Below are 21410 nucleotides of genomic sequence, written 5' to 3'. Positions count from 1 at the left end.
TTGTTTCTGTTTTTAAAGATGCTAACAATCATGTTAGTTAGTTCAGTGTGTTCAACATTATTTATTTAAACAAGAGCATAAATCATACGGATTCCAGAATTGGAAAGGACTTTCAGACTCTTCATTTTACTGATAAAGAAACTGGCATCTAGAAGGCTGAAGCATTTTAACCAGGACTTAAACTTAAGATGCTGAGTTTCTGGGTCAGTGACCACAATGTTTTGATAAAGTAGTAGAGAAAGTTTGACCAAATGTGTAACAGTTTTATTTCCATCAGTTCTTTTAAATTGCTCTGCCAATGAGTCTGAGATTGATTGAGATGATTGACTTTAATCTTAACTGCCAGACTTTAGCTTTATAGAACACATAACTTGATTTCTTCTATGCAGACATTTTATTAAACAGGTTAGAAAAACTGTGTTACCCTGCTATACTTTTAGAAAACAGTATAAGTCTATAGCCCAGTACTCATTCTCTGACCATGATCTTATTAGAAATTGAGTGAGAAAATGTGGTCATTGTTCTCCCTGACATTTATCTCAGAGATTAGAGTCATATACCAAACATCTTTTATTTCACTGTATGAAACTATTGTCCTTTAATTTCTCTAAATATCTTTCAATTCCTGTATGCTCGGCCTATGCTGTCTTTAATGAAACTGGTTCCATAAATATATTAGGCAGTGTGAAAAGATAATTTTTCTTGTTGTTGTTATTCCGTAACATTTCCTTCAGTTGGCTCTCTTTGACTGTGAATGAAGGTAATGTGGTCTCATTCAAGAATTATTTTACTAAATATTATATGCCAAGTATGCCAAGATACTGTCCTAGGCACAAAAAATAGATATGGGACCTTCCCTCCTTCTAGTACGGGGAGAAAAATATTGCAGAAATAATAACACACAAAAAAATTTACTTATAAATTGTGACAAGTCTTATCAAGAATATATAGGATGATTATGTAGAGAATGATTATAACAGGATTACTGAATTTATACTACCATATTAGAGAAGGTCTCTTTCATGTTTATGAACAAAGGTGCAAAAAGACTGTTAAAGTTACAAAAACTTTCTGATGACAGTCTTTTCACAATCTCTACAGGAGCTGGTGACTTGGGAGACTGGACTCTTTGCCCTGGTAGATATGACAGCATAGCAGAATGGGCATAGAATTCCAAAGTGCTCTCTACAGTTCTGTCAAGAGCTACCTTTAAGACTTTAGGAAAGTGACTTATTGTCTCTAATCCTTAATTTCACCAGTAGAAAAAGTCTAGTACCTCAACATCCTTTTCTGGATTATTAGTACTAACACTAAGTGGTCATTCCTTTATGAATCTAAGTTGGAGATGTTCCTTACCTCTACCACACAGAATATATATTCTTTTTGAAAATTTTTTATCATTTTTTTTTAACTCATTCACATTACTCTGGGATATTTACTTCGTCTGAGTTATTTTGGGATATTATAATCCAGAGAAGTTAAAATCATATACACCTGACATTTTACTAGGCATAAAAGATTTCTGAGATCTTTATAAATTATAATGAGCCTTTAAAATGGACCTGAAAAAAACTAAAAGTCTTACTCTTGAAACAGAAACATTCTGTAAAAATATTGTTTTACTACTTTAGTTATATAGATGTTCAACTGGCACATAAGCCTGATTATCATATCAAATTAAACTACTTTATTTGTAGCCCCAAAAGAAAGCACACTGCTCCTTATTGAGCCTTTTCTAATTAGATAACCATTTATGCAATATGGAAGAGGTAGCCAGAATCACAAGCAATCAGGCTACTTATTCCAAAATGATTGTTTGCATATTTCTTCCAAATCTCTATTATACATTTTTCAACCATCATGGATACAACTTTGTTTTCTGAAGCAGAAATGATACATTTAACCTGATTTTACAGAAGATGCTATGAGGCATCTCAGAAAAATGTAAGTGATGATGTTAAGTAAAAATATAAGTTAAAAAAAAGATGTATGACACTTTTGTTAGTCTTTTTAACTAAGCAGGACATGAGCTGATTTCATAGAAAAGGATTTTCCGACAAGGAGGAATTGATAAACTGTTAGTTATAATACTCACCATTTTATATTCATGTATCATATTCCATCGAGTGAATGAACCGTAATTTACCAAGCTTAGTCCTTATGTTGGACAGTTTGAGTGGTTTCCATTTTTATATAGTATAAATTATACTGGGATAAACATTGTCAGGCATATAGCATTTAAAAAATATTTTGGATTATTTCCTTAGGATAGATTCCCAGAAGTAGAATTACTAGGTTAAAAGAGCATGAACATTTTTATGATTCTTGCAGCACATTGCCAAATTGCTTCCCAAAAAGGTTATATCAATTTACAATGCCATCAGCAATATAGGAAAGTGCCCTTCTCATGATACTCCTCCAGGTATTTGGCATTACATAGTTTTTAGATTTGCAAATTTTGAAGGCAAGAATGTTGTACCCCATTTTAATATATATATTTCTTAAATTTTTTAAGGCAAAGATAAATATTTTTACATACAGTTTAATAACTTCAAATTTCTAACATGTTCTTTAACTATGTTTTGATATTTTTATAAGCCTCTTCAGAATTACATGTGATATATACTAATCATTATTCATAGTATTATACAAACCATTTTATCTAGCCTGTTGTTTCAACTTGCTACATGTATATGTACGTGGTTCCTTTAGGAAGGCATATTGAGGCTTCAATTTGTGTACCTGGTCAAATGCGTTGTTTCCTGTAATTTTTCGTGGTGCTGTTGCTTTTTAGCATAGTATATCATAACTCTGTCTCTCTGTATCATGTACTCAAATTATTCTGATTTTCTTAAGTAGTGACTTTTAAAAATGTTAACTCTTGAACTCGCTTATAACTATGCTGATGTATGAAATAAGGCATGATTTTAAGTGATCTTTTTCCATATTGGTAACTAGTTATCTCAGTCATTTATTGCATAATACTTCTTTTTTTGTATGTTTTAGGTAAAATCTCATCTGTTACATAATTAAATGATCTAATTCTTGGTTACATCTTTTTCAGTGATCTATCTGTCCTCGAGCCAGAGCTTGTTTTATTTAATGTGGAGTCTCTTCATATGGCTTTTTTCAGTATTTAAAATTGGTCTTCCCTATTTTTTTTTTTTTTTTTTTTTTTTTTTGAGACGGAGTCTCACGCTGTTGCCCAGGCTGGAGTGCAGTGGCGCGATCTCGGCTCACTGCAAGCTCCGCCTCCCGGGTTCCCGCCATTCTCCTGCCTCAGCCTCCTGAGTAGCTGGGACTACAGGCGCCCGCCACCGCGCCCGGCTAATTTTTTGTATTTTTAGTAGAGACGGGGTTTCACTGTGTTAGCCAGGATGGTCTCGATCTCCTGACCTTGTGATCCGCCCGCCTCGGCCTCCCAAAGTGCTGGGATTACAGGCTTGAGCCACCGCGCCCGCCCCCCCCATTTTTTCTTATATCAACTTTAAAATCCTGACAAATTCTAAAATAGTCTGCTTGAACTTTCATCATTTCTTTTAATTTATGTAAGAACTTTTTTAAAAAAACTGTTAAAACAGCATTTATTTTTGCCAAATCTACACCTCTGCATTTATTTACATCTTTTTTTCCCCTCATAAAAGTAGTACCTGCTTATTAAACTAGAAAAATACTGCATATAGTAAAAAGAATATAAAGTTGTTCATATTCATAGTCATTCTAAAATCTAGGTACTGGTCAACCTTTTGTTTTCAGACATTTTTGTTTTGCTTATTGTAAAAATACAATGCATATTAATTCAACAAATATTTATAGAGGATTTACTTTGTGCTCGGTACCTTGAGAGGTATTGAGGCAGGCTCTGATTTCAGTGACTAAAATAGACAAACTTATACCTTAAGTGTATTTTATCATAATCTGTTTTTGTATTTTAGCTTGCTTTGCACAACTGTTATTTTAATAATGGCAAATTTAATTATGTGGGTGAATCAGTATGTGTAATCATTTGCATATTGTTGGACATTTCCAATTTTTCAATATCATTTTTCTCACTTTTAGAATGTTTCCTTAAAGTACATTTCTTGAAATGGAGAAATCTGGTCAAAGGGTATGGCAACATTTAATGCTCCTGAAAAAAACTTCCAAATTGCTTTTTGAAACATGTACCAATTTTCATTGCTACTAGAAACAGGCAAAGGGATTTTTTTTTAAAACCAATTTTCCAGGAATTATTATAACAACTAAAAATTGTTTTTGCTATTTTGGTAGATATTTCATTTCAACTTTCCTTTCTGGATAACTAGCAAGGCTAAATTTTTGTTATAATGTTAAATATTTCTTTAAAAATTTTTCTGTAATGCCTTTTGACATACTAAGGTGCTCATGGTTTTGTTTCACGTGTACAGGCTCCTTACCATGACATAAGCCTTTCTGGGTATATACCTTCCCTTAGAGTTATCTCAAAAGAGAAATACAGAAAATAATCACTGAGTTATCTGACGTCAAACCAAGGCTTATGCACCTTTCGAACTCCAGGGCTCAGCCCTTGCTGTAGCACACAGCAGGTTTTCCCCTCAGGATGCAGTGGAAGTGCACCCAGATGTCACTGGGTGCACTTGGATTCTGGGGGTCCAAAGACACTGGGACTAACAATGACAAACAAGGCTGTGTAAACTAAGGCTGAGCCAAGAAATACCTTCCTAGTAAACCAATCCAGTGTTTATGGGTAGAAAGAGAAAACTGCTTAGCCAGAGGACTGAGGATACAAGTAACTGGAAAGCATCAGAAACAGCCAGTAAAACTGAAGGGACACTCAGAAAAGTTATTGACTGGAAGGAAACAAAGCACCTTAAAATCAACAAAATAAATTCATATGTATTCTACATCTTCTATGTGTGAGGGATGCTGTTGGTCATGGTGGATGAGTTGAGGTCTATACCCCAGCTTACATAATCATTCAATTAAGAAACTTCTCAGGTAATTCAGTGAGAGATCCTGTGAAATTCTTAGTTACACATACTCACAATTATGTACACAGATAACAGAGACTCATTGAAAGGAAAAGCATCTCCCAAACTACGGAGGTGCAAAGGATTCTGGGGTCTGACTTATTTGCCCTTAGGCAGGCCTCTTTTTGTCACAACATTTGGTGGATAAGGGGATAAGAGATAATCATTGTAATACTGCAATTGGATTCGGCATCTTCCCTCCTACTACTGCCCTTCTCAGGGCTGTGAGTGAGAGGCTGGCAGGACCCCACACCAACAAGAGAAAAGAAAAGAGACTGAGAAGAAACAATCTTTTTTGTGGTAGCTGGTGTCTGCTTGTGAAACTATTCTGAGGGACCTTATGGGAAAAGGGCCCTTTTTATTATATATTTTATGAAATAATTGCATTAGGTCAAATTTATATGCTCCCAAGAGTGCCTGTGAAACATGAACCCTAATTTCAAGGACTGACATAGCAAAAACAAGAGAGAGAGAGAAAATAATTACAAAACAGGTTGTCACATGAGGAAGAACTAAACATTAGAAGCAATTTGTACCTTACAAGTTACGTCTGGTGGAGGTGATGCCATGTCATCTGGGAGAGGAGCTGTGAGTTGAAATCATTTGAGCAACCCCTTGAGTCAGCTGAATGAAGGGAGCCAGGCACCTCACGTTGTGGGGGCAGGGCACTACTGCCCCTAACCTCATGGAACCATTCATTATCTTTATGGTGACTTTAACAATAGGTATTATTTGTTGAACACCCAAGTTCCAGGTATTTTGCCAAGAGTATTATCTATATTATCTACATTATCACTAGCCCTAGTGCTCTCTCCAGGACTAATCTAATGTTTCCTTCTTTGACGTTTACCTCACGCCCCACAACTCCAACCTGAATTAATAGTTCCATTATTAATTAATTGATGATTAAGAATGCTCTATTCTCATTCACTTCTTTAATATAGCACTTCTCATTCTGCAGGCTACTTTTCTGGCTGCCCCACTACACAATCGAGCTTGGTTAAGAGCATGACCCATGTTTCACTCCAGTTTCCCAAGCAGTTAGTAGATCCTGAATATTCTGTTGGGTGAAAGTTAAGTTAAACTCCATGACTTCAAACTCACCAAAAAATCATGGAATCATGGAATTTTTGAGAAGAGGGTTTAGAACCTTTGATACAATCTCCTTTTACATAAGAGTAATTGAAATAACTTAACTTGCCCAAGGTCATATGAACTTAGTAGAATGAGGATTAGAATACACTTACCTTGCTTTTCAACCCAATACTATTTCTGAAGACGTTACCAAACACAACTAAATATCTTTCTCCCCTAAGCTCCTCACCCCACTAAATCCTATCAGCAACTGGCCTTTGGGCCTTCAGGCTATTTCTGTGTTCTTAAATTTCCTAAAAGAACCCATGTTTAGCATACAGCTTTCCTTTTATATCTCCCCATTCCAAACAAAGCAAAGCTTGAACTCCAAATTGTCTGGCTTTTGCTGTAACATCACATCGTGTAAAGCTGGGGGAAAATTCTGCGTTTATTTTCACTAACAAGCTTTTCCCACAAGCACTCTTTGACCCAGCCAAATCAAAATGCTCGTCCACAAACCGACCATGCTCTTTTTTGAGGCATGAGTTATTCTATCTGTTCATTCTGAGTGGAATATCCTTACTGCTTATGAATCTAGTGAACTTTAATGAACTGTTCCCCTTCTGGATGAGGAGCTCTTAGCACAGAGTAGAGACCTGGCTTTAGTCACACAGCAATTGAATGAGTGTGTCCAGCACCTAGCAACATAGAGCCCTCAATAAAGTTAACTGAATGACTGTGTCTTTGGAAAATTACGTAAATGTAACTTATTCTTTAGAGTTGTTATCAAGCTTTTACCAAAAGTTTTCTATTAGGAGAAATAATAAGCAAATAGTTGGCTCACTCAGTCTTTTCGTCTTTCCCTTAACTCTGGTACATGTTTTGACTCTGCCATTCTCACTCCCTCTGTGAACTGCACATTCTCACAGCACCCCTGCCCCTGGACACTTGTGGGAGAGGAATCCACAAATTCCTTTGAGGCTCCATCACCGGAACAAGTTCTCAGTAGCTGGAGAAGGTCTGGGCGGCAAACAGGAAGTTTTTGTATTCTGGCTACTTTATGCCGCGGGGTAAAAACCGCACAGTCCACCTGGAGACTGCAAAAAGAATGGTAGAACAAACAAAACTGTCACTATCTCCACCTAAAGCTTTTCTGGGTGGACATTCTGACCCACCATCACTCAGGACTTCTTTCCAGAACTGGCACCTCGTGCAAGACAGAAGAGTCCCGCAGAAAAGTGTCATGTATTTAGCTCTCATCGCCACCCCACAACCCCAAACTCTTCTCCTTCACTTTTAAGAATGTTGAGCGGGACATTTTAAACACTGTTTTGGATTTTTAAGGTTTCAAAGCATCCGAAGGGCGGTCTCTTTTGGCAGCGACAGTTGCAAGCTGTGAGCCAAAAATAAATAGAGGTTGGTCCCCTAATCAACAAATATATTCTACTCTCTTCAATGCCCAGGACCCCACCTTGTCCCTTCCTCCAGCTTACACGAGGGGCAAGTGGCAGCTCTTCTCCGCCTGCGTGCCTGGCCTCGCCAACAACACCCATTAGTCTCCCGTCTCCCGGGGCGGCGGGGGACTCCCAACCACGCGCCCAGGGCCCTTTCCCAGGTACTGGGGCCCCGGGAGCCACGACGTCCCCCACGCAGGCGGACGGGATGGAACTAGCCCTGGGGACGCGGGTAGCCCAATGGGCAGCCTCCGCCCGGAGGCGGGCCCAGGCCGGAAGCCACCCCGCGGCACAGCGGCCCCACGATACGGTGCCCGCGCCCCCGCCTTCTCTGGCACAGGCTCCGCGGCCAAGGGCGGCAGGGGCCAGCCCGCCAGGTCCCCGCCGCGCTCTTTGTCCTGGCCGCGCGCGGGCGGACGCGTGCACCCCCCGGGTGAGGGGAGGTGCGGGGAGCGCGCGCGGGAGCGCGGGAACAGCTCGCGCCCGCCGGGCGCCGGCGGCGCGCGCCCCTCCGCCAGGCAAGCAGCGAGCACGCGCGCCGCCGCCGCGCCCGCCCCTCCCCCCGCGTTCGCCTCGGAACTTGCTGACTGCGCGGCCGGGAGGAGCCGAGCCGGGCGGCGGCGGCGGGAGGCCACAGCGCGCGGGGGTCTCCCGCGTCCCCTCCGCCTCGCCGGGAGCTCCCACCCCCCCTTTTTTCCGAAGGCGCTGGGCGGCGCCACCCTCCGGCCGGAGCCCGGCACTGCACAACCCCCTCCGACTTTCAATGTTCCACACTCCCCGGCCAGAGCCTCCTCGGCTTCTTTTTTTCCCTCCCCCCCCTTCCCCCCCCCACAGCTGCCTCCATTTCCTTAAGGAAGGGTTTTTTTCTCTCTCCCTCCCCCACACCGTAGCGGCGCGCGAGCGGGCCGGGCGGGCGGCCGAGGTAAGGCGGAGGGGCCGGGGGGCCGCGTGGGGGGCGGCCGGGGCGGCGGCGGCTGCGGTGGGGGAGGGGGCGGGGGCGGGCAGCTTTGTTCGCGCCGGGCGCCCGCGCCGCCGGTGTCCGCGAGCCGCGGCGGGGCCGGCCGGGCTGCTCGCATCACTTGGCGCCCGGCGCGGCGAGCGCTGCCCGCGGCCCCCGCGCGGCCCTCCCCACAAAGGGCCGCGGAGCTGCGTGGCCGCCGCCGCCGGCCGCGGCTCGCCTCCGCGGGCGCGGAAATTTGTTGCACTTCTTGGGGCTTTGTTTGTTTGTTTGTTTTTCCTCTGGGTTTCTTATTTTTTTCGTTATTTTGGACAAAATGTCGGTCCGTGATGTAAAAATTGAGCGAGGAACCTTGGTGGCATTGGGAGCTTTGCAGAAGGTGCAGTTTGAATTCTGCTTTTCCCAGGGTGGCAGCTAGGTCTTGGCCGGATGAATCTTCGCTGCTGGCGGTGGAAACAGCTAGAGGAGCTCGTTAGTTGATTTTTAAATTTCCAAGTGTTGTGTTTAAAGCCTTTACGTGCACTGAGAAGGAATCGCCACCTTAAATAAGCATATGGGCGATTAACAGGGTGTGTTTTCCTCTCGGAAAGGGAATTTGGTAGCGTTGACCAATGTCAGTGTGTAAATATTTAGACGTTATTAGTGACTTTTAAACATTTTTTCAGCGAGATCTGTTATTTACAGTATGTCATATGTTATTAATGCTTGTTGCCTAAGTTCCTTGGCAAATCTGTTTCATGCCTTCTGAGAAAGTAGACAATTGATAGATTGTCCAAGAGATGGAAAAAAATGTGAGTGGGTTTTCTAACTTGAGTTCGGCAAATCCCTGAACGCTGGCGTTGTGTGACACATCACCTCCCTTGTAACCCTTGTTGTATGATGAAATAAGTGTGAACACTTGAAGCTTTTTCATTACAATACGATATTAGATGAATAGAAGAAAATGCTGTTGGTTTATTTCCTAGATTTAACATTTTCTCCCCATCCTCCCCTGTTCTCTTTAAAAGTTTTCCAAGAGATAACTTCACCAAGATGTCCAGTGATAGGCAAAGGTCCGATGATGAGAGCCCCAGCACCAGCAGTGGCAGTTCAGATGCGGACCAGCGAGACCCAGCCGCTCCAGAGCCTGAAGAACAAGAGGAAAGAAAACCTTCTGCCGCCCAGCAGAAGAAAAACACCAAACTCTCTAGCAAAACCACTGCTAAGTTATCCACTAGTGCTAAAAGGTAATGTGTAAAAGAAGGATCCAGCACACTTTGTCAGGTTGTCTTCCAGGTGGTTGGACGCTTTTGTTGGTTTTACATCAGTAGCAATAGTTCAGAAATATTTACTTCATTATCAGTTTATTTGTACTTGAATGAGTTGTCATTCTTTAGGTGGTATGTATGCAACCTTGCTAGAATTATGCTTTTAAGCAAACTTACTCTGTACTTCGGTAACTTCAGTTGAGTGTCCTTGAGTAGAGATTAGACTAACATTCTGACAGATTGTTTAAGGAGTTGGCAAGGAAAATTTGGTGAACCCAAATTAGATGGTACTTTGGGGATGTTTCCTTTTATGAGTCATAATCTTTAATGAAATTGACACTTCCAGAGATTAGCAGGGCCTCTCTTCATGAAACTTAATGATCAGAAATGATCATATTTGCTAGAAAATTGCAAATTCAGGCCTTTGCTATGTTTGAAAGCAGATTTAAAATCGTGCTGCAAATCTGCTTACAGTTTTACAAAACATGACTTTAAATCATGTATCACAGGTAACTTTCGTGGTTAAATTATGATTATCCCTCCCTGTGCTTGTGAGGGCAAATCAAACTGAAAAGTAGCCCTTTACAATTTGAGGTGTCACTGGTGATAGAAAACTTTCATTGTCCTTGGACCTCTTCACTCTGAAACTTGTGGATGTGCTTGACAAGTTAATACTCAACAGCAGGAGAAACATATTTAATTGGATGTAAGTGGAAGATCATTTGTTTCCTATTGATTTATATTTTCTGATAGAGAAGAAAAGATTCTGTCAATGAGACTCTGTCAGTGGTAGTAGTAGTGGAACATCCACAAACTCTAGTAATTATACATAAAATGTATAATCTCTACAGCGTTAGCCAATGTTGACATTTTATTAATTTTTATTGATCACAACTAAAGGAAAAAATGTAAAAACTGATCAAATACTGCATTCTGTGGTGATTCATAAATACTCATATTTTTCTATGGATTTTCACCTTTATTGTCTCAGTAATGATGTATTAATAACTTGAGAATATTTTTGAATGGCAGCAGTCTTTGACATAATATAAAATCCTTCTCAATTTGGTATAGTGTTGATGCAGAACATATTAGACACGTCTAAAGTTTTGAAAGCATCTTAAATTTGAATCAAATCAGAGAACTGCTTTTCTCCCCCTTAACTCAGGCCTATGTATTTTCTCTTTCTGTCAATATTTACTAAATTTAAGTGCTGTGCCTATGATCAGGGAAAACAGAAATGGGTAAATTAGAATGTCAAGTAGTCTTCAAAAGTTTTTCACCAGTAAAGATATTTGTAAATTTTAAACTTTTTTTTTGACAGATAAAATATTGTCAGAACTGTTAATGTGCTGTTGCAGTAGCCTGTTAATTTTCACCTCAGTAAAAGTCACTCGAAGTCCTTGTCAAATATTCCAGTGCTTTCCCTCCTCCCTTTTTGTCTCATTTGCATATAAGCTTGAAAAGAGAATTTCTTTGGTAAAAAGTGTTTTGAAATAGATAGTATATTCTTTACTGAGTACTAGTGGATGAGTATTTCTCAAATCAAGTGTAAATGACTTACTTATTTGCAGCAGCAAGTGAGAAAAAAAGCTGCAAAGTTTCTGTTAAGGGATTTGGGTTATGCCTCTGAGAACAAAGAGGAAGCAGCCATGTTAGCATTACTGAAGGCAGAGCCAGCCTTGCATTTAACTGCATGGTGGTAGAGGGCAGTGTAATTCCCTGGTTATTCTGTAGACTATCTCAAATCCTTTTTGTCTCTTCTCATTTCACTAACAGAATTCAGAAGGAGCTAGCTGAAATAACCCTTGATCCTCCTCCTAATTGCAGGTAAGAAATGAATTTTGTTGTTTTGGTTTCAAATTGTGGAAAAATATCAAGAGATTGATGTATTGTCTGGATATGTGTGCAGCAGAGGAGACAACGTTTGCTTCTTTACAGCTTTGCAAGTGCATTAAACAAAAATTGTAGAAGGTGAACTAGATAAAATTGGGAGAAAAATACTTTTTAGCATAAGTATACTTTGTGGATTTATGAATATACTGATTTTGTGCTTCTGAGATTCTTATGAATGGTGCTGATTTTTGTTCTGATGTATTTCTGTAGAGGGTGTTTATTCAGAAGTATACTGAAGAAACTTCTAAAATTTTGCTCAGCTTTAAAGTTACTGCTTGTGTGCAATCTGTACTGACCTTCCCTATTTAGAAATTGCTGAATGTGGTGTTAGAAAATGTAAATGCAGTAAACAAGCATATAGTTGGTTCTGTTTGATTTATTCAGTTACTAGCCTTAAGGATAAATTTTATGGGCTAAGCTAATGGTTTTAGTCCTCGTTTTCTACAGAATGCATTGTTGGAATTATTTACGTTTTAAGCCAATGTCCTGATGGCTTGAGGAAATTTTTAGTAATTTTGGTAGTTGGAATATGTGTATGAAAAGCAGTAAATGAATTGGAATTGTGAGAATTCATTTCAGTGGAACTCAGGTAGATGAATTTAAGATTATTGGTTGGTATAAGATACATTAAAAGTATCTGGTTGAGTATTTTTTTTCCAATAATTTTTTTCATTTCATTTGTATAGCGCTCTATTCTTTTTTAAATGACTATATGGCTTACAAAATTGAACACACATAGAAAACAATATTGTAGATAATTTGTGAAGAGATATGTGCCCAATAATGCGAACGGCTGCAAGAAATAAGGCAGTTTTATGGTTTGATAGGAAAATGTTTTCGTGTTTAACCTGTATTTCTGTTACAAGTTGTATTCACTTGGGATGATAGACCCTATCTCTGAAGTCTACTTGTGATATATAATAGGGTATAATCCAATTGCTTCTTACTGTGTATGTTAACTGGATCCTCAGATAAGGTGATTTGATCCTGATTTATCCATTGAATGAACAGTTTGCTTGTATTTGTAATTTCAGTTCAAACAGAAAACATGAATGTAAACTAATTTTAAGGAGATAGTGGTATGTGAGAGCTCAAAGTATTACTTAAGAGCTGTGCTGTCCAGTAACGTCACCACTTGCCACATGTGGCTGTTGACCTCTTCGGTTGTGGCTAGTCCAAAATGAGATGTGGTATAAGGGTAAAATTTATACACGTTGGATTTTGAAAACTTAGTACAACAAAAGAGTGTATAATATTGCATTGACTTAAAAAATATGTTCATTGCATGTTAAAATAATATTTTGGATGTATCTGGCTATATAAAATGTTATTAAAATGAATTTCAATTTTTTACTATTTTAATATGGTTATTGGAATATTTAAAATTACATATGTGACTTGCATTATATTTCTATTGAACAGTGCTGCTTTAGAGAACAAGCAAATCAAAGTATTTTCCCTCCAGCCTTCTGAATGGTGTGTCAAATCTGTAGCCATTTAGGGAGGTCAAGTTAAATTTGCTCGCTGGAAGAATCACTTAACTTGCAGAGTGTGTTCTGATATTTCCCGTTATGAAAAATGTAAAGATCTATCAATTCAGAACTCTTAAATGTTTTAAAATTGCATGTAAGGTCAAACATTTTTAAAGGTTTCTGTTGATTTTCTGCAAATGGAAGAAACTAATGTATATGCATAAATCTAGAAAGCCTAGTAGACATGTGTTGAGTGCCCTCAGAGCAATAGCCTGCTGTTGCAGTTACCAGAGAAATCTGCTTTACATGTTTAACTTGGGAATGTTTCCTCAAGGTCACTGAGGATTATTTTAGAGGGAGTAGAATCTTTCCACGAGATAGGTGGTTTCACTTGTCTTTCTCTTTATATACCAGATTTCATTTAAGTCCTTGAAATAATGCTTCCTCATTTAGTGATTAGACTAGTGAAACATCAAAACTTTGAGTTTTCTGTGAACAATAACATGGAACACCTCATCCCTGCTTTCCCTTGTCACAACCTGTGATGACTCTCACCTATTGCAAATGACATCTTTTAGTTCTCAAGTTCTTTTAATAGATGAGTTTATGTGTGGCTGTGGTATGTGAAAAACAGACATAAAATATGTCTTAGTAGGGAACCAGGATAAGTTGTTGCTTATTATTGGAGGCAGTGTTTTTCCGTATGCCTCACATATAAAATATCCAGATACTTTGTCTTCAAATTCTTTTGGGTGGAAGAAGACCTACTTTTTGTCCTTGAGTGGGAATTGGAATACTGAGTATTCAGTAAAGGTGTTTTAGAATTTTGACAAGTAAGAAGCCTGAATTTGTATTATATTTTTGCCTTTGTGTCAGATCTGTGACAGACTGTGGTGTTATGTTCTTTTAATTCACAAGTGCGTAAATGAGAATTTTAGCTTTACGGTGATTGTACAGTTTAAATTTATTAATTTATGCTGTAATTAAAAATGGAATCTATATTCATAAATTCTAGAATATGTGAATTCATATTGCCTGAGATCTATGAAACCTAATACATTTGGCTTTCATGTGTAGTTATTTAATCAGAATTCCATTACAGTCTTGAATACGATTTTTACAAGTTTGTCAAAGTACTTGACAGCTTTAATTCTTCCTTGGGGAAGAAATGTAAAGTATATCTGTGTACATTCAGGAAAACATTGAATGAAATACAAGAAAACTCAGCAAAACAAAAATTATTCAGACTGGGACGATTTCTCTAAAATCCCTTCCTATTTTTTAATTAATGAAATATTGTTTAATTAGTATATAGTTATGTCTAGTACATACACACCCAGGGTGATGTTAGTATTGTGTATGGCTTTATACATGTTTTAGTATATTTTGATAGCATTGATATTTCTTTTCCTGATAATGTAAAAGTTTGATAATGACGTTATTTCCAGTGATTTGATGTTATTTTAGGTTTTAGGTATTGGAGGGCCATGGACCATAGTGTACTAAACATAGGGATATATTATTTATTGGTTTCAATTTATGCTGTTTACATAGAGTATAAATAATTGATACATCAATGAGAGTCAAGGGAAATTGTGTTATGGGCATTTCCCTATTTGTATTTAGAGAGAATTATTGACTAAAATTGTTTAGTGATGTGTTATTCAGACATTTACTTTCCATCTGTTTCCCAGAGGGTGTCCTTGTCCTCTCCTAGTCACCACTTGTGCGAACAGCAAAAGTTTAGCAAGGTACTTGATTTCTAACTTAACCCTTAATTTCTTTCCATATAGGAAGAAGCACAAATATACACTCTTAAAATACTCATCAGTATGTTCAGAGTGAATCTATTCTGAAGATATTCGGGGGTATTTGTATTAATAAATAGTTTATTGATGTGGGAAAGGCCATATTGGGGGATATGTATTACAGTTTCAAGTTTATAGTATGAATATACTGACTAGCAAAACCTGAGATGAGGTAATTTCGTTGACTTTCTTCTTTAAAAATAAAAAAATAATGAAATCATAAAAGAAGCAGTTGTTTCTAAACCAGTAGTTGGTAATCTCTAGCTTCCTCATTAGTCTAATTGTCTGAGGATAATTTCTACTTTCTTATGAGGGTTGCTACCACTTTCCATCATTTTCTAGGGTAGACTAGAACTTTGCTACTTAAAAGAGTGACCTGCCGACTGTCAGCATCTGCGTCACAGATGAGTTTGTTAGAAATGCAGACTCTTGCTTCCCCCAACCCCCAACCCAGAATTTGAATTTAACAAGATTCCTGGTGAATTGCATATGTAAGTAGGTTTGAAAAGTGCTGGTACTGGAGCAAGACTGTCTGGGTTGAGATCCATGCTCTGCCACTAACTTGCTGTGTTACCTTAGATACATTTTGGAATATTTCTGTTCTTCTCAGTTGTAAAGTGGGGATTAAATTAATACCCCCCTTTATAATAGGGTTATTGTGATGATTAAACGAATTAATATGTTTAAGTTTTGTAGCAGTGTAAATGGAGTCAGTAAATTGGCCACAGCAAGATAAAAATGGGAGACACAGTGTAGTGGTGTGCTCTCACTGTTGCTGGCATTTTCTCCAGTGCATTGATGTCTTATATAATTTTATCTTAATTCATCACCAGATTATTGAGTACAAGTACATAACAAGCAATTTGTTTTTTATTATCAGTAAAAGTAGTTCCTAGAAACTTGTGTAAAAAAAAATAAACCTAAAAGCTTCAGGCATAGATGAACAAATACTGCATCCCTTTTAAAGGAACATACATAAGATCAATGATATTTAATTCAATAGAGAATATTATGATTGTCCAGTAAAGTATAATAAACAATTTTTAGATAAGAGTAATGATTGTGTTTTCCCCTTTTAAAATATAAGAATTTGTGATTTTACTGTGAATGGGATTATATCAGCAGTTCTAAAATTCACATTCTGGATTGCTGTTACCTGCATTACCTAACCCCATAGCATTCTTTCCTTGTCTGTGAACTAAGGAGAAATTTTGAAAGCTTTTTTCTAATTGGCATATGAAAGCAGGTAATAATTGAAATAACGTGTGATCCCTATATTAGCTTTGTTGGTTGATTGTAGAGTACTTGGTTGTAAACTCTCTCACACATATAGATAGATTGCTTTTTCTTAATACATTTGATTGTTTTTGTTTTGGTGTTTGCTACAAGATTGTATCTCATTGGTTATCTAGTCCTTTTATTTTCAACTCTTCAAAAAAAAAGATCCTGGAAGCCCCTTTTTATAAAAATTAAATCTTAATTGGAAGCTCGACTGTAAAACAGATAAATATAGAACTACTCTGACAAAGTATTTTTCATCCCACTGTGCCGTGGTCATCTATAGGTACTTTATATTATTAGTTTTATTGTTGATAAATTCATTTTGGCATCAGTGTAGACCTCAAAAGTCGTGAGGATTTTTCTGAGGACTTGGGCGTTAGTGATAATTTTAAATGATTTATGATCAAAGCAAATTGATGTTTTATTTCTCAATAAGCCAGTAGTTTTTTTCAACACAACTGTAATAAAGTACTTTTTTCATGCTGTATTATAATACTTGTCTACCTTCTGCAAGAGCGAGTGTTCCTTGAAGGCAGAGATTGTCTTATTCATTTTTGTATCTCTTCTTTCCTTCACATGGTGCTTTGCATGTGAAGGTCTGTTAATAAATAAATTGAAGTCTCTCAAATTGATATAGAAATAGCAATTCCAGGCAAAACAGTGACTTCAGAGAAAATTTATTAAATATCCCATATGTTCTTTACCTTTTTCATAATTATGATATTTAATATTTAATAACCTATTCAAAGTTTACCTAGCTACTGTTTTTGCTTATGAGAGGCAATTGATACTCACAGTAGGCCTAGTTATTTCCTTCATACATGCCAGTGTAGCAAAAATGCTTAGTACCCTGTGTGACTAGAAACATTTTCCAAAGGAGTGACCAAGTGAAAATAATATTCTTCTCTCTAAACTTCACATTTTTGTTAAAAATCTATTAAGTTCAATGCAGATAATGTAATTAGAAGGTGGGTAAAAAAGTGTGTGCTTTTAGAAAAGTTATGTGTTGACTTTGCCAGCTACATGCTGCAAATCATATTCCTCTCATAACCAATTAGTACTTTATTCTTTCCTTAAACGTGTTGCTGTAACAGCAACTATGGCTATGTTTAATTTTCAGGAAAATCAACAAGTCTTGCATAGAGTGTAAGGACATTCAGATTGAGAATGAAGAACTTGACCTTTCAGTCTCTTCTTCCCTATCAATATGAGATGAAAACATAATAAAATCACTTGTAAATCTAGAGAAATAGAAAGTGATTTTTTTTTTCACATACCAATTTTGACAGGTAAGTATATTTGGGCATTTTAATTGGAATCTGGAAGCTGAAATATCTTCAAACTTTTAATCTTTTTTTTGCCTTTGGATCAGTGGTTCTCAACTGAGGCAATTTTTGTCCTGCCCTAGGTGACAATTGGTAATGCCTGGAGATATTTTTTGCTTTTCGTAACTGAGGGAGAAGGGGGCTACCACTGACATTAGTAGGTAGAAGTCAGGGATACTGCTGAATACCCTATAATACATAGGACAGACCCCCCACAATAAAGGATTATCTGGGCCAAAATGTCTAGTGCTGAAGTTGAGAGACCCTCCTGTAGATATTTGTTCCTGTACTTTGCCTCTTGAATGTTTGAATAGTTTGCTTTTGACTGTTTTCCTGTCTTATTAGTGATGCCTCTTTAATATATTCACCTACATGCTCCTCAGCTGGTTCTTCACTTCCTGCTACTTCTGTGCATAGTTTACACATATCTTACATTATTTGACATACGCGTGTATTATTTTTTATGCGAAACCACAGGAATGGCTACCTTGAGTACCTGCTAAATTATGGTCTTCTGAGGCCAGAAATGCTTACAGCAGTATTTTTATTTCTTTTAGGTCTTGTGCCAGTTAATTATATCCCTGCATGATCTAGCTTTAGGCTGGTTATGTCTATTCTACTAGGAGTATTAAAATAACATCATGGAGAAATAACATTGGACAGTCATCAAAATTCAGTTTGACATTGAGTTACACGCAGGTTAGAAATTTGTGCTCCTCATTTGGGTTTTATTTTCATCATTACGACAATACACAAGTTACTTCAATTTTTACAAGTTCCCAATCCTTTATTTCAAACCCTTGGGGCCGGATGTGTTTCAGAATGCAGAAATTTTCATGTTTTAGAAAGGTAATATGATGTGTTTGTGGTACTTTATGTAATCTGTTCCACAGCATTACTGTTTCTCTGCATTACTGTTTCCACACCAAAAATATATTAATATTCATACAGGTGGGATAAATAGAAGCTACAAATAGTTTCAAGTCAGTTCAGATTTAGGGTTGCTACCAAATTATTTTGTAACAACCTTATTAAAACTTCGTTTTTTTTTTCCAGAGTTTTGAGATACTAGAATTGTAGATAAGCAGTTAATGGCCCTATACAGTGGTTCCCTCTTATCTGTGGGGAATGCATTTCAAGACTCCTCTGTGGATGCCTGAAAGTTGACACAGTAGTTATTGTTAAGTAAAATGAAGGTTATTTGAAAATAAGCACTGCAGTAGTCTATAACCAATTCTAATAGTGGAGTCTGATAGTCAAGACCACTACTAAGTGACTAGAGAAAGCTTGTTCTACCTGCAGCCCTTGGGCCACATGGTGGCTAGGACATCTTTGAAAGTGGTCTGACACATTCATAAACTTTCTTAAAACATTATGAGATTTTTTTTTTCTTTCTCTTTTTTTTTTTTTTTAGCTCATCGGCTATTGTTAGTGTATTTTATGTGGCCCAAGAGAGTTCTTCTACTGTGGCCCAGGGAAACCAAAAGATTGGACACTTCTGGACTAGAGCATATGCAGTGTGGGTAAACTGGACAAAAGTATGATTCAAGTCCAAGTGGGATGGAACAGGGCAATGTGAGATTTCATCATGCTGCTTAGAATGAGGTGCGATTTAAAACTTAAGAATTATTTCTGGAATTTTTCCATTTAATATTTTTGGATTGTGGTTGACCTAGAGTAACGGGAACTGTGGGAAGTGGAACTGCACGGATAAATAGGGACTGCTTTGCTACTTCTGTTACGTGACCATGACTGAAATTACTTACTAATGATGAAAGGGTGTTTTTATTTGCTTTGCTTTCTTTTTTACCTGTTTCCTAATAGCTGATTTTGGTTTCTCAGTTGTTATTTTTGGTTTATTGGGTTTTTTGTTTTGCAACTTGTATGCTTAAGAGTTCTTTTCTCTTAAGGTGAAACTATCAGTGTCCACTTGTTTTTAAGTTGTTCTTTGTATATTGGGTTGTTTTTTCACTTTGCTTTCAAATACTGTCTTTAAATCATTCCATTCATTCTAGATGCACAATATTACACAGAAAGGAAGGTAATCTTTAATACTTAAACACAAGTATTAAGTAATACTTAATACTTACGTATGTATTTTGCCTTGCATTAAGTGCAATTAGACTATAAAAGGAGACATTAAATTTTGCTGGTTGTGTTGTGATTACAAACAAAACTAGAATGCTCAGTGGCTCAACATATAAAGATTTAGTTCTCACTCATGTGAAGTCCACTGTGGGTCCAGAGACTATCTTGGGTAGCTCTTCTCTGTGTTGACTTTTATCTATGTATCTTGTAGCTCTGACATTTGGAACATGTGTCCAGGCAAGACACCTGGAGGGTCATGTGGCAACTTTCAAGTGCTTTGGTCTGGAAGTAAGGCATGAATTAGTCATCCGTGTAGAGTAACTGCAAAGTAGCTGAAAAATGTGTAGAAGTGTACAGATACTTGGTGAGAAATCAATTTCCGTGCCACAAAGTAGGCACACATTCTCTCTCTCTCTCTCTCTCTCTCTCTCTCTCTCTCTATGAATAAGTGACTTTCACTCTCACTTCAAAAGCTTAAAGAGGAAGTAATTGAGTACCAGCTTGGCACTGTGCTAGGTTCCACAGTATAGTAACCTAATAATACAATATTTTGTTTTAAATCCTAAAACAACTCTATGAAGTAAATATTATTATTCCGTTTAAATTTCAAAACTGAATGTGAGTGATGAGAAAATTGCCAAATGTCATGCAGTGTGTATGTATATATGACAGATCCAGGGCAAAAACCTAGTTTTTGACTTGAAATGAAAGCATTTTTGGTTTTGTACAGTGCTGTTTGAAAAATCTTGTAAAAGCAGAGTTCATATAGATCTCTAAGTACATGCTTAGTGTAAGTATATCCCTTTCATTTGCTTATTTCTCAAAGGATCCAAAATACTGTTCCTGTCAGGCTTTAGAATCTGGCAAATAAAGTCCAGATGTTGAATTGGAGAAAGAAGAGGGTTTCCTTCTTTGGCTTGGAGATGCCAGGCCCTTCCTACATTTATCTTTTAAAAATTATCATTCAGAAGCATTTTCTTTTCAGGTAGTATTCCCCAAGTGGTCAGCTGTCTTGTCTTGTTCTCTTTCTTTGTAGGAAGACTGTCAGGGATTGAATATGATCATAATGGAAAAGGTAAATCTGTTTGCAGCCATGTAGTTCTTTATGTATGGCTTTCTTACAGGCAGAGGAGTAACTTTTAAATCTACCTTTACTTTTTTCTCTGGGGTGTTGTGAAACATTCCATGTTTATGAATTGCTTTGAAATTGGAAAAATTCTCTCTGCAGATAAGAATTTTTGTGTTTTATGAGGAAGAACTCCAATCATGTAGGATTTTAAGGGATTTTTAAAGCTGATATCTCAGTAATGTGAGCATGTATTATCTTTTAATATTGATACCAGCTCTGATTTTTTTTGCAGAAATTTGGATTTTTTTATTAGGTTCCTCTTAATTTTGTCTTGTTTTATATATTTCATAGTTTATTTAAACTGTTTCTTCTAAACTTACGAATTTGTACTTTTAAATTTATGTAAACTGGTGATCATTAGTATGGGGATTTGCTTTTTCTCTTTTCTTTTTTCTTTTTTTTTTTGAGACAGGGTCTCACTCTGTCACTCAGGCTGGAGTGCAGCATGATCTTGTCCCAGTGTAACCTCTGCCTCCCAGCCTCAAGCTATCTTCCCACCTCAGCCTCCTGAGTAGCTGGGACTACAGGCGCACCCCACCATGCCTGGCTAACTTTTTTTTCTTTTTGGAGACAGAGTCTTGCTCTGTCACCCAGACTGGAGTGAAATGGCACAATGTCAGCTCACTGCAACCTCTGCCTCCCAGGTTCAAGCAGTTCTCCTGCCTCAGC

The 21410-nt window shown here is 37.7% G+C and overlaps 1 protein-coding gene across 4 annotated transcripts in view; it reads left to right on the top strand.

Annotated features, from left to right (window-relative positions):
* Positions 1 to 21410, top strand: part of UBE2E3 (ubiquitin conjugating enzyme E2 E3) — a 1128997-nt gene that overhangs the window by 1041574 nt on the left and 66013 nt on the right. The window contains exons 2-4 of one of the 4 annotated variants that reach the window (XM_050750599.1): positions 8418 to 8459; positions 9503 to 9721; positions 11522 to 11572. In XM_050750599.1, coding sequence (XP_050606556.1) covers positions 9528 to 9721; positions 11522 to 11572 — 245 coding nt within the window. In that variant the 5' untranslated portion in view covers positions 8418 to 8459; positions 9503 to 9527. Of the gene's footprint in view, positions 1 to 7993; positions 8460 to 8524; positions 8967 to 9502; positions 9722 to 11521; positions 11573 to 21410 lie in introns of those variants that run through there. The other 3 variants (XM_050750598.1, XM_050750600.1, XM_050750601.1) reach the window with 3 other exon arrangements.

Source organism: Macaca thibetana, chromosome 12, assembly GCF_024542745.1.
Source record: "Macaca thibetana thibetana isolate TM-01 chromosome 12, ASM2454274v1, whole genome shotgun sequence".
NCBI lineage: Eukaryota > Metazoa > Chordata > Mammalia > Primates > Cercopithecidae > Macaca > Macaca thibetana.
The sequence above is the reverse complement of the archived record's forward strand: the minus strand, read 5'-3'. Positions and strand labels throughout refer to the sequence as shown.